The sequence below is a fragment of the Setaria italica genome, chromosome V (assembly GCF_000263155.2).
Source record: "Setaria italica strain Yugu1 chromosome V, Setaria_italica_v2.0, whole genome shotgun sequence".
Lineage (NCBI taxonomy): Eukaryota > Viridiplantae > Streptophyta > Magnoliopsida > Poales > Poaceae > Setaria > Setaria italica.
The window spans coordinates 26,628,072-26,639,989 of record NC_028454.1 but is presented as its reverse complement, the minus strand read 5'-3'; the positions used below and the strand labels follow the sequence as shown (position 1 = coordinate 26,639,989).

At 48.8% G+C, this 11,918-nt stretch overlaps 1 protein-coding gene across 1 annotated transcript; it reads right to left on the bottom strand.

The window, feature by feature from the left end:
• LOC101775826 (protein indeterminate-domain 7) lies at positions 1 to 3,906 on the bottom strand. The gene is made up of 3 exons (XM_004968963.3): positions 3,151 to 3,906; positions 2,601 to 3,003; positions 1 to 1,192 (listed from the first exon to the last, which is right to left on the bottom strand). Exons 1-3 carry the CDS (start codon positions 3,239 to 3,241, stop codon positions 376 to 378), a joined length of 1,311 nt encoding a protein of 436 aa, XP_004969020.1. The 5' UTR covers positions 3,242 to 3,906; the 3' UTR covers positions 1 to 375.
• Between the last annotated feature and the right edge of the window lie 8,012 nt (positions 3,907 to 11,918).

The window sequence follows — 11,918 nt, the reverse complement described above, 5'->3', positions numbered from 1 at the left end:
TTACCAAAAGAGATGATGATGCATGCATGTATTATTACTGTCGCATACTATTGTTTCCCCTTGATTCGAGCTTAGTTTACAGTTGATCGATCTCTTCTCCAACCACCCCAAAAACCCAAAAAATTACAGACTCCCTGCACTGCTGCTGTGCTGTCGTCCTCCATCCAGTGTTCGAAATGTTGTTGATCGCTTCGCTTGCATGATCATCAAGTTGCAAGATGAGCTTACCCAACTCAAAATGCATCATGGTGCACTGGCCCTAGCTAGCTATGGCTCTGCACACTGCAGCTGCGATCAGATGCGAGGATGGTGACCGATGACGACTGGTGGGAGGAAGAAAGTAGCTGGCCAACAGGGTAGCTAGCTGGCGAGCTATTAGCTATGGCTGCCCATGCCGTGCCATGGCTCGTTGCTGCTTTGCTGCTGCTGAGCCGGCGCCTGCGCATGCTGCTGCGGCTCGTAGCAGCCCATGTCGGCGTTGGCGGCGACGGCGCCCATGCACGAGGAGTCGAAGCCGGCGAGGCCGAGGATTTCGCGGTGGGAGAAGGCGCGCAGGCCCAGGAAGTCCCTCGTCATGCCGTCGCCTCCCCGGCCGGCGCCGGCGCCACCGCCACCGTCCTCGCCGCCGCGGCCACGGGCCGGCTGCTGCGCGTTCAGGCCCGGGAGGCCGAGCCCGAAGGTGGCGCTCCCGGGGGCGCTCGTCGCGGGGCCCGCCATCTGGGTGTAGTGCGCACCCGCTCCTCCGGCGCCAGCGCCGGCAATGGTGGCGCCCATCTGCGCTGCCTTCTGCAGCAGCGCAGTGGCCGACAGGTGCGCCGACGCGGCGGGCAGCTGCGGCGGCGGCGCGGACGTGGCCGAGCTCTGGGCGGCGGCGTGGCAGAGCGGCTGCAGCAGCGGATGGGCGTGGTGGTCGTAGGTCATCGCCGGCCACGGCGGCATCTCCGTCTTCATGGCGTAGTTGCAGTGCTGCTGCGGTTGCGGCGGCTGCATGAGCTCCTGGTGGTGGTTCTCCTGCAACGCGGCGAGGTCCTGGACCTGGTGCTGCTGCATCACCTGCGGCGGCGGCGAGAAGAGCAGCGGGTGGTGGTGGTGCGCCGGCGCGGCGGCGGCCATGGCGTTGAAGCCGATAGCCTTGGCGCTCTCCTCGGTGAGCGCGTCGCAGAAGGCGCGGTGCGTGATGAAGCTGTCCCGCCTGCATGCGATGCAAAAGGACGAATAGAATCAAAATCTTTATCCCCTCCTGCTGCGCGGATCAGAATTCAGAGATCAGAAGCAAAAAGGAAAAGAGAAAGCAGCTACTGTAAAAGCAAAAGCTCCCGTTTCATCTCATTCACCTGTCATGGCTATGCTACGCTACGCAATGCAATGGTGCCGTCTGTGAGTGGTGAAGCCAGGAGCCCAGGAGAGGTGGGAGACGAGACTCATGGGAGAGAGAAGGGACATGACAGGAGAGAGAAGAAGGGTGCTCTAGTCATGCAGCTAGCTCTAGGCAATGGTTAGCATAGGATAGCGCTACAGCAATAGCATTGGGGCGGGTGATCGAGATGGAAAAGCGCCTAGGCTCTGCAGAGAGATTCACATGTCTGACGAGTTATCTCCTCCCCTCCAGCCATCCTCATCATCGAGGATCTCTCTCCGTGTCCTATGCACCATAGGTCCATAGCTCTTCTCTTGCTCTTCTTCTCTCTCTCATCCCAAGCTCTCCCTGCCACTCCTAAAACAAAGAGAAATATTCACACGCACACGATACAGACACGCGCATGCGCCCAAGCTGAGCTAGCAGTAGGCTGCAGTAGCTCAACCTGTTTGCCATTGGGTTCTGCACCCTGCAGCTTCTGAATCCTCATCCATGGCCGCCCCGAACAAAAAGAAAAGAGCAGAGGGGAGGGTCTCAGAAAGTGGTCCATCTTTCTTTCCATGGACACATGATGCCCTTCGGCCTTGCCTTCCCCGATCTTCCTCTCTGATGCAAGGCCAAGCTAGTGCAGTAGCAGCACTGCACTGGTGTTTGCTGTAGTACCATATCATCCTAGCTAGCCTGACACATTATTCCCTCATTAATCAATGCCCTAGCTAGTTCAATCCTAATCCCCATTCCCCACAAGGTACACTCCTCTCAATCAAGCATCAGCAGCCAATCTCATGGATCTGATTAAGAGCTACTAACTGCTAATTGTCACCCAATCCATCCATCCATCCATATCAATCTCCTCAGCAGTGACCACACCCTCCATCCAAATGAGAAAGAGAGGACCAATCAAGGTTAGAAAGAGAACAGGTTGACTAGTGCACACTGGAGCCGAGTCAGCCTGGCAGAGCCGCATGCTCACTGCTACTTGTTGCTTGTCTCCACCCGATATCATCCACAAGAATCGGCAAGAACTGAACCATACTAGTACTGGAATTAGAAGTTGTCAGAACACGGATGATGACATGATGTGCAGTAACCTTGATCTTGGTCACGGGATTCTATCCTACCAATTCTTGGTTGGTGCAAATGGAACCGGCTGCAGCAATGGATCATATCGATCTAAGAGAGAGAAGGAGAGATCGGCAGAGAAAGAAAGAGAAGGAAATCGGTGGATCGACCGGGGCCGGACCTGGAGAAGACGGTGCCGCAGTCGCACTTATACTCCCTGGTGCCGCAGATCTTGGAGTGCGCCTTCCAGTCGGAGTGCACGGCGTACTTCTTGGAGCACTTGTCGCACTTCCACTTCTTCTCGCCGTGCTTGCGGAAGAAGTGCTTCTTGATGCCGGTGAGGTCGCCGAGCGCGCGGGCGGGGTCGTGGTGCACGCAGGACGCCTCCGGGCACACGTACACCTTCTTCTTCGGCGCCTCCTTTCCCGTGCCCCGCTGCTTGAGCTTCCACGGCAGGTTGTGCCCCCGCCGGTGCAGCTGCAGGTTCTGGTCCCGCTGGAAACCCTTCCCGCAGATCTCGCACACGAACCGGTTCGTCGCCATCAGCGTCGCTGGCGACAGCGCCACCACCTCCGCGTCGGGGTCTGCAGTAAATTTGACATTTTCATGGGGATCGTCAGGCAACAACAAGAACGAAGGACTCGCTCATGATGAACCAATTACATACAAGGTGAAGAGAATAGATTAAAGGAAGATCGTCGTCATCCCATCGTGTGTTCACCACCACCTACCGGGGTTGCCTGGGAGGCTCCGCTTGCGCTTGTTGCCGGAGACCGGCGGCGCGTCGGGCCCGGCGGAGGCGGAGGAGGTGAGGTTGGACATGCTGCGCTCCTGACCCGCGGCTTCCGCTTATCCTGCTGGTGGCGGTGGGACATCAAGTGAGCAAAGCTGAAGCCAAGAGGCTAGCTTGGCCTGATCTTGCTCTTGCGCTTGGATACTTGTATATATATAACTAGGGAGGGATGTGAGGCATTTAACTCGTCGAGAATGGAGGAGGAGGATGGGGCAAGGCTCCGAGGCAGGCAGGCAGCCCAGGGAGGGAGGAGGGGATAACGAGGAACAGCAAGCAACACGGGAATCAAGGAGGGACAGAACGAGGGGAAAACTGAAACTGGGTGGTCAATGACTGGAAAGCAATTGCAGATTCTATCACTCTCCCCTCTCTCTCCCTCCTCTCTCCTGCTGGCTTCTTGCTTTCTCTCTCTCCACTCCTCTGTGCTGTGCAGTCGATCAGCGGCAGATGGGCACAGCTGTCTATCTATCTAGAGCTGGCAGCAGCCGTGCATGCAACGAGCAGGGAGGTAGGGAAGCAGCAGCCATGGCCGGCCGCCGAGGACATGGGAGAGGAGGGAAGAGGAACAGTGTCAGCGGAGAAGAAAGGGGAAGGAGAAGCCGGCCAGTGGCTCCAAAACCGACCCGAGCTTTATCTATCTGCCTCTCGCTTTAGGCCAAGTCCGGGAAGAGAGAGATACTGAGGGAGGCTGCCAGAAAAGATAAAAAGGCTCAGCGGCTTGCCCTCCTTTCATGCTTGCTCTCTAGAGGAAAAAAAAGGTGGATGAAAAAAATACAAACAAAAGAAAGACTTTTCTTCCTCTCTTTGGGCAACCAATTACTGCATTCTAATTTTGGGGAATGGCCAGTACAAATCAGTAAGTACAATTTTCTTTTGGGGACAGAAGTTGGTACGAGCTGATCGATTGAATCAGCAGCAGCACGAGTAGAATAGTAGATGACCAGTTGTATCCTATAGCTCAGAGATGAGGAGCACACAACACAAGCATGCGTTTCCACCACCGTGTACCCACACATGTACAGGCCACAGCTCACTGCTCACACACACACACACACCACACCACACTGGGTAGCAAATGGCAATGCTACACTGATGCTGAGCTTTCTTGTCTTTTCCCTTGTCTCCTTACAAATGTGGCACCAGATACTACTCCCTCCCCTAGCTCTCTCCACCGTCCACCCGCTCTCTGATGAATCCCCTTTTCTTTATGTACCCTCTACATCACCTACTCGGTTGGTACACCATGGATACATGATCAATCCCCTTTGTTTCTATCTGACTATCTCTCCACAGGGAAAATGCACATATTTATTTTATTACTGTCTTGTTTTTTTCAAATGAGTTTTGAAATTAAAAATTATTTAAAGTTAAAAAATCAAAGATTATTCTAGGGCCAAAATGATACATACAATAGCTCTCCTACATATGATATGATGCGGTGCATGCACCAACCATAGTGCATGCACGTCACTCTGTATTGTACAGATATTTGCATATATATATATATATATATATATATATATATATATATATATATATATATATATATATATATATATAACCATGTGAGTTATCTACTTATTTTGCAAACTTATAATTTCCCTTGATGAGTCATCTCTGGCCCCCGGGCGTATCATGTTTGGCCATAATTCAAAAATGGAATCCCTATCTTTGCCATGGACCAGTGTTGGGTTGGGTCTGCAGTTGATCCTACCTACAGTACTGACGGGCTCACAAATCACAGTGCAAGCTCGCAGTCCAGTTTTCAGTTTCTTTTTCCTCGTTAAGGCATACATTTGAAATGAACAAGCATTAAGTAGACCCTTCCTTTTCCTACTCAGTTTGGGCGTGATTGGTTGTAGTTTGCTCCCCAGTTCAGGATGCTCAGGCTGTGCAGGACTGAAGCAACCAAACTGAGATTGTATAGGTAGTCGTGTTTGGTTGTCTTGCCTGATCATCCTATATAAAGCGAGTTCTTGTTTGGATACATGCAAGTACTAAAGTTCTAGGTAACTAACACATGAACCCTTTACCATAAGTGCACCAAATCATCGCGGCCTGCGAGGGAAGTTCAGCCTTCACTCATGAGAGGAACAAGAGCTGAAGGGCACCGGAAAAACGTACCGCGGAAACCAAACAAGCGGTCAGACAGGACGGCCTCGTCTGGCCAAGCAATCACGCCCTTTGAGATTGGGCAAAGTACAACGCAGAATCATGAGGTTTCAAATGGTCTAGGCTCTGGAGTCTGGAGACCTAGGGAGGGCACAGCAAGTCATAGCATTATCGGTGCATGCTTAGCTTATACATAGCAACCACACAAACAAGGCCGTGTTTAGTTGGGGAATTTGGGAGGTGCCAAATTACTGTTACAGCACTGTAGCACACTGTAGCGTTTCGTTTGTATTTGTGAATTATTGTCCAAATATTGACTAATTAGGCTCAAAAGATTCGTCTCGCAAAGTACAACAAAACTGTGCAATTAGTTTTTAATTTCATCTACATTTAGTACTCCATGCATGTACCGCAAGTTTGATGTGATGGGGAATCTTCTTTTTGCATAGTGTCAAAGTTGGGAGTTGGAAGTAACTAAACATGGCCCAAGAAGGAACCTCCTCTGTCTCCATGGATTCAATCACAGGTCATGTAACAGTGCTGTGTATGCACACCAACAGTAAAGTAGCAACGGTACCCAGGAGCAAGGCCTGGGAGTTTTTGGTACCTCAAAAAGATAGAGGCGTATTTTCCAAAGTTAGCCGGTGACTGCAGGAGCCTAGCTCCCCAGGAACCTACCTCTCTCACATGTGAGTTGTGTGTGACACAGGAGAATCAAACAAAGCATGAAGCCAGGTGTACTTTTTTTACTGCAGGTAAAACTTGGGGCACTCCAGCAGAATCTTCAAAACAGAATCAAGAAAGCTTGTTGGAGTAAGGGCCTGTTTGGCTCCCTGGTGTTAAAGTTTAACACCCGTCACATCGAATGTTTGGATGCTAATTAGGAGTATTAAACATAGACTAATTACAAAACTAATTGCACAGATGGAGTGTAATTCGTGAGACGAATCTATTAAGCCTAATTAGTCCATGATTTGACAACGTGGTGCTACAGTAACCATTTGTTAATGATGGATTAATTAGGCTTAATAGATTCGTCACGTGAATTAGCACAGGATTATGCAATTAGTTTTATAATTAGCTCATGTTTAGTTCTCCTAATTAGCATCCGAACATCCGATGTGACACTGTTAAAGTTTAGCACCTCGTATCCAAACACCCCCAGAGAAAGGAAATTGGAGTTGTACTTCTGCATCAAGCTCTGCCGCCTTTCCTTAAAATTTTTGGCATCGTGATCTTGGTCTCCTTGAGAACACCAAAGATTCATGGACATGCATGATTTGCCCACTCGACTGAGCATTCCAGTGTCTCGAGAAACTGCTGGGCGGTCATCGCAAGAAATGAATAATGGTTAAATATTGGTTCATTGGGGTTTATTTTTTTTTTCTCTTTCAGGTTTTGAGTTTTCACGAAACATAAGTAGCTACCCAGATGTTTGCACGCGATACAAATATACAATCATTCTTACGAAGAGGCATGTCGCCATGACAGCATGACACGTTCATGAGACACATACTGAGTTTTCAACCTTAGGTTTACTCTCTAGTGGATAAAAGATACAATCACCTCGATCATTGTTTTTACTAGAACTCTTCGCCTGAAAGAAATTTACCAGCCGGCACTTTATGCATGCTACTGTTTTGGCTGTCAGTCGTGTGATGAGGCAAAATGCGACATGCAACAGTGACACACTGTTTCACCTCTCTTTCGAGCCATGGTGCGGTGCAGTGCATTTATGCGTAGACGGGAATCTCTCGGAAAGGGCAAATATACTGCTCCTCGAATCCTTGATGGGTCTACAGTGCAAGGCAGACTGCACAAAAAATATATTCGCAGCTCATGATTTGATTTCATTTTTGTACTCTCTTCAACGAAATGAGTTTTTATATATCTGCTAAAAAAGATTTCTAACAAACAATAACATGCAAATACTGTATAAGAATTGTTTTCTTAGAAAGCGTAGTTTGTCCTACTGTTCGGTATTCAAAGTTACACTCTAACGATCGTTTTCTTATACAATATATTTATAGCTTTAAAATTAATATAGTAGGAAAGCATTTTGAAAAAAAATATTAGATCAATTTAGGAGGAGTGCACGACCACACCTCCCACCCTAACCAATTGAGCTAGGCTCACTAAAGCATTGTGAAAATGCAAGTATAGTCGTACAAGTCTCATGCACTAAATATACTTATAATTCCACTAAATATACTTGCATTGTGAAAATGCAAGTATAGTCGTACAAGTCTCATGCACTAAATATACTTATAATTCCACTGAATTAAATATTAAGTAAAATTTGTAGAGATAACTTTTGAAAAAACAATGTATCTTATAGGTTTGAACGATGAATTACATAACAATAGGAATCTATGATGTAGGATCCACGGGCCCGATGAAGAAAGCGTGATCTCATAGCGGGAGATGTTATGTGCCACGTATTGTCATACATACAACCCATGGTGAGACCTGAACATTTTTCTTACTCTTCTAGAATATTTTTTAAATTCTTCCGGGAACAGCCTATCTGGTTTAAAGTTTAAACAAGACTTCACCATAGTTGAAGTATTTTCCGGCCAGTGGCTGAAAGAGGTGGACAAGTCTTAGAGTGGAGCAATCGAGAGGCACAATGGGAATATGAACAGAATAACTTGTGATGTAATAGCAGCTGAAAAGCACTCGCACAAAAAAAAACTACTATACTATAGCCGATGGGTGACAATGACTTGATAGCAAGTACTGCCTACGATATGTCCCAAACTCCCGTTTGCCTTGACAATTGGCTACAGTACATGAGAGAAAACACCTAAGGTAGTTGCATATGATTAACGAGAATTGTCAAGGCAAATGGGAGTTATGTTCTCTTTCAAAGATGATGAGCTCACATTTAAGCTCGGCAGCGCTAAATTCAAGAGAATGAAGGGAGTGCACTCTAACGATATCCGTGTTATTTGTTATCCACCGTAAGAGTGGTTATTTTCCTAACAGTTTCTTCTTAATATGTGACCAAAAGTTTTAGTATATTGTTAGCTACTCCCTCCGTCCTAAATTGTAGATCTAAATATAGTGTATGTCTATATGCATACAAACATCTATAAACTCAAAAAAGCTAAAACGACCTACAATTTGAAGCGTAGGGAGTATTAAAATAAATAAAATACATGTACGGTCTCCAAACTTGTATGTTATCCAAATCCCTAAACTCTTACTCCCCTTTGGAAGAATTTTGAAGGATTTCAATCATAGGAAAATTTCCTATGTGTCCCTTTCGAACAAAGGATTGTATCCTATGAAATTCCTTTGGATTCTTATGGGATGCATGAATCCATAGGAATTTTGGAGGAAAACTAACATGAGGTTCAACCTCTTCAAAATTTTCCTTTGTGTCTATCTCTCTTCTCGTTCCTTTATTTTTCCTATGTTGCCTTCAAACACTCTATTACAAACTTTCCTGCATTATCAAATCCTATAGGATTGCAAATGTTATGCAACTCTATTCCTATGCTTTTCGTATCACTACTATCACTAGTAGAGAAATAACTTTCCATCCAGAGACAAACGTCTCGGTTGTTTTTGGACCCGACACTAAAGAAGCATTAGTCCTGGGTCTAAAATTTGTAACTATGGGAGCCCTTTTAGTCCCGGTTGGTGGCTCCAACCAAGACAAAAGTCGAGCTTTTAGTCCTGGTTGGAGCCACCGGCCGGGATAAATGAAATTAGTCCCAGTTGGGGGCTCCAACCGGAACTAAAGGGACCCTTTTAGTCTCGGTTGACGCCACCAACTGGGACTACATCCCCTTTTTTTATTTCCCTTCAACTTTTTTTTATCTCTCCCAACCGGTCTATCCTTGTCTCGTCCCTACACCTCACCACCGGCCTTATCTTCCCCAACCCACCGGCTACTTCGTCTCTTCTCCCTCCACAGCCTCCTCTCTCCTCCCTCCCCAACCTCATCCTCCTTCTCCTCCCTAGCTGCTCCTCGAGCGAGATGCTCACTGTGTGTGGTGCAGGAGGCCCCACACGGCGCGGTCAGGCAAGCGGCGCGGCTCGGCGCGGGTGGGCGGCAGCGTGGCATGGGTGAGCGAGCCGCTGCTCCGACGCGGCACGACGTGGGTGGGCAAGCCACTGCCGTGGCGTGGCTCGGCGCGGCGTAGGCACCCCAACACAGCACGACGCGGGCGGGGATCTCCTCTGCGGCCTCCATGAGCTCCAGCCGATTGGTGAGAAGCTCCCGTTTGTGGATACAAGAAGTTGGTGAATGATTCATTTGTGAGTAATCCAATAGTGTATGATTTGTTTGTCAATGATCCATTTGTGCTTGTGCTGGTCGCGTTGTGAATCAAATTGAACTCATGTGTTGTCTCTGTGGAGTTGGAGCTCGAGGAGGTGGTGGTTGTGAGTGATCCAATAGTGTATGATTTTTTTTGAATAATTCGTTTGTGATTGTGCTGGTCGCGTTGTGAAACAAATCAAACTCATGTGTTGTCTCTGTGGTGGACTTGGAGCTCGAGAAGGTGGTGGTCATGGCGGAGCTGCAAGGGCGGCAGCACGAGCAGGCACGACAGGGGCCAGACGACTGGCTCGCAATTTTTTTTATTTTTATGGAAGTCTTTTATCCCAGTTGGTAATAGTAGGCTTTAGTCCTGAGTGAAAGACCCGGGACTAAAGATGGGGACCTGTAGTCCCGGTTGGATTTTCGAGACCTATGTGTCTCTCCAACCGAGACTATAGCTCAATTTTCCACCGGTGTATTCCTATATTTTGATATTCCTTCATTCAAAGAGGCCCTTAAAATGCATTTTTAGGTCCCCTAATAACTTATCAGGGGTATTATCCAATTCCCCAAACTTTCAAAATGCATTATTTTTAGGGTCCAAGCTTGTCTAGTAGTGTTATCTAGGTCCATAAACTCTCAAAATACATCCCATCCCCCAAACTTGTTCCATAGCATCATTCGGGTCCTTAAACTCTAAAAATGCATTTAAAGACTCTTGAATTCGTGACTAAGGGATATGGGTACCCCATGGGTCCCCACCGACTAAGATACTGGCCGGTCCTGATAAGTGGGCCCGCCCGACCAGAACGTGTGGGTCAAGGATGTGAAGATACTTGGAGCACATGTCGAGGAGGCCGAGCGATTCAAATCATCTCGGATATTGCGAGATACTTGTTGAATCTGACTCAGATTGCTTTCCATGTAACAGCCGACTAGATTAGATTCAAACTGACTTGTAACCATAGGTCGTCAGCCTATATAAGGTGGCCAAGGGCGCCTCCCTAGGACACGTCAACACTCCGCGAAGCATACCAGCAATACAATCCAACAAAACACAGGACGTAGGGTATTACTCTCCAGAGGCCCAAACCTGTCTAAACTCTAATATTTTCATGATTACCTTGAAGTTCTTGGTCTTGCAATCCTCCTTGCCTACAAATCAACCACTTGGATAACCTCCTGGTGGACTGCTGGGCTACTAAATCCGACAGTTGGTGCGCTTGGTAGGGGTGATTGTGAGATCCTCCCCAGCGAGCTCGATGGCATCTCACCCCAGTGTCATCTTCCCCAAGAGCATGAAGGACATCCTCGCCAACCCGATCCAACTTTGCTTCGGGACCATGCCAGCGGATTCCGATTCTGCCGCTTCTTTCATCGACTCGGTATCCATCACCTTCTCGGCGTCCATCACCAGCTCCACAGCTCGGCGTCCATTGGATATGCACCAGCAGAACAAAACCTTCACTTGAGAATCATCACGCCGCTTGCCCAGCAGGTCGGCAATCTCCCTCTCTCAGAGAGGGTCCCATGCATCCTCGTTGCGACCCACCCACCCATGCCCTTCGACCTGATTGCGGAGCTAGATCACATCAGCAACACCATTGCTGAGTGCATCAACCTCTCCGAGATGGTGGTATGCCCAACAAGGTCGGCACAGGGTCCTTCCCGCGCCCCTTTGGTCTGAGGAACTCGGCTGCTGTGTTTTCCACGAAACTCGCGTAGTCTTGTCAGATCCAATCTGAAGATCCACCCGAACCAGCCTAGTTTTGGGACTGTGGCGAGGTGCAGATCCCCCGCATCATCCTGACTTCGAACCCTTATGGAGACGATGTCGAGAGCAACGCCACCACATTGGATCGCAAAGCCTTCATGATCTCTACCGACGATCCACTTAGGGATGGCGAAACCTCTTCTCAGGAAGGTCACAACGCCAGGAACCGGGACCATGCAGTGTGGCGCCAACGGGACCATGCCGATGCCAAGCAACGCCAACAACCTGCTCCTAACATGGGAGCTGAGGCAGCAGGCGACCAGCGCCGACCACCGCCCACCGCCAACGCCAACCCATCACGCGCCAACGATGGTGACAACGCCGACCAGGACGGTGCCCAGGGCAGATGCAAGCACCCTAGGCGCACCCGCAATCTAAAAGCCGACCTCGAGGAGGTCGGCTACAATGTCTTCATCATACCCCAAGCTAACCTGGGGGCTGCTTTCGCCGATCTAGCAAAACTTCTTGACTTTGAGCCATTCCAGCGGATCCGGGCACGTATCCGCGTCGCCAACGCCTAGATCGAAGAGCGGGCCTAGAGTCAATC

Bases quoted from the DNA above. Each gene is read 5' to 3' on its own strand.
- LOC101775826 (XM_004968963.3), bottom strand. From the start codon at position 3,241: ATGTCCAACCTCACCTCCTCCGCCTCCGCCGGGCCCGACGCGCCGCCG. The intron at 3,004-3,150 runs GTAGGTGGTGGT...AATTTACTGCAG, and splicing joins GAGCCTCCCAGGCAACCCCG to ACCCCGACGCGGAGGTGGTG. The intron at 1,193-2,600 runs GTCCGGCCCCGG...CATCGCATGCAG, and splicing joins TGCGGCACCGTCTTCTCCAG to GCGGGACAGCTTCATCACGC.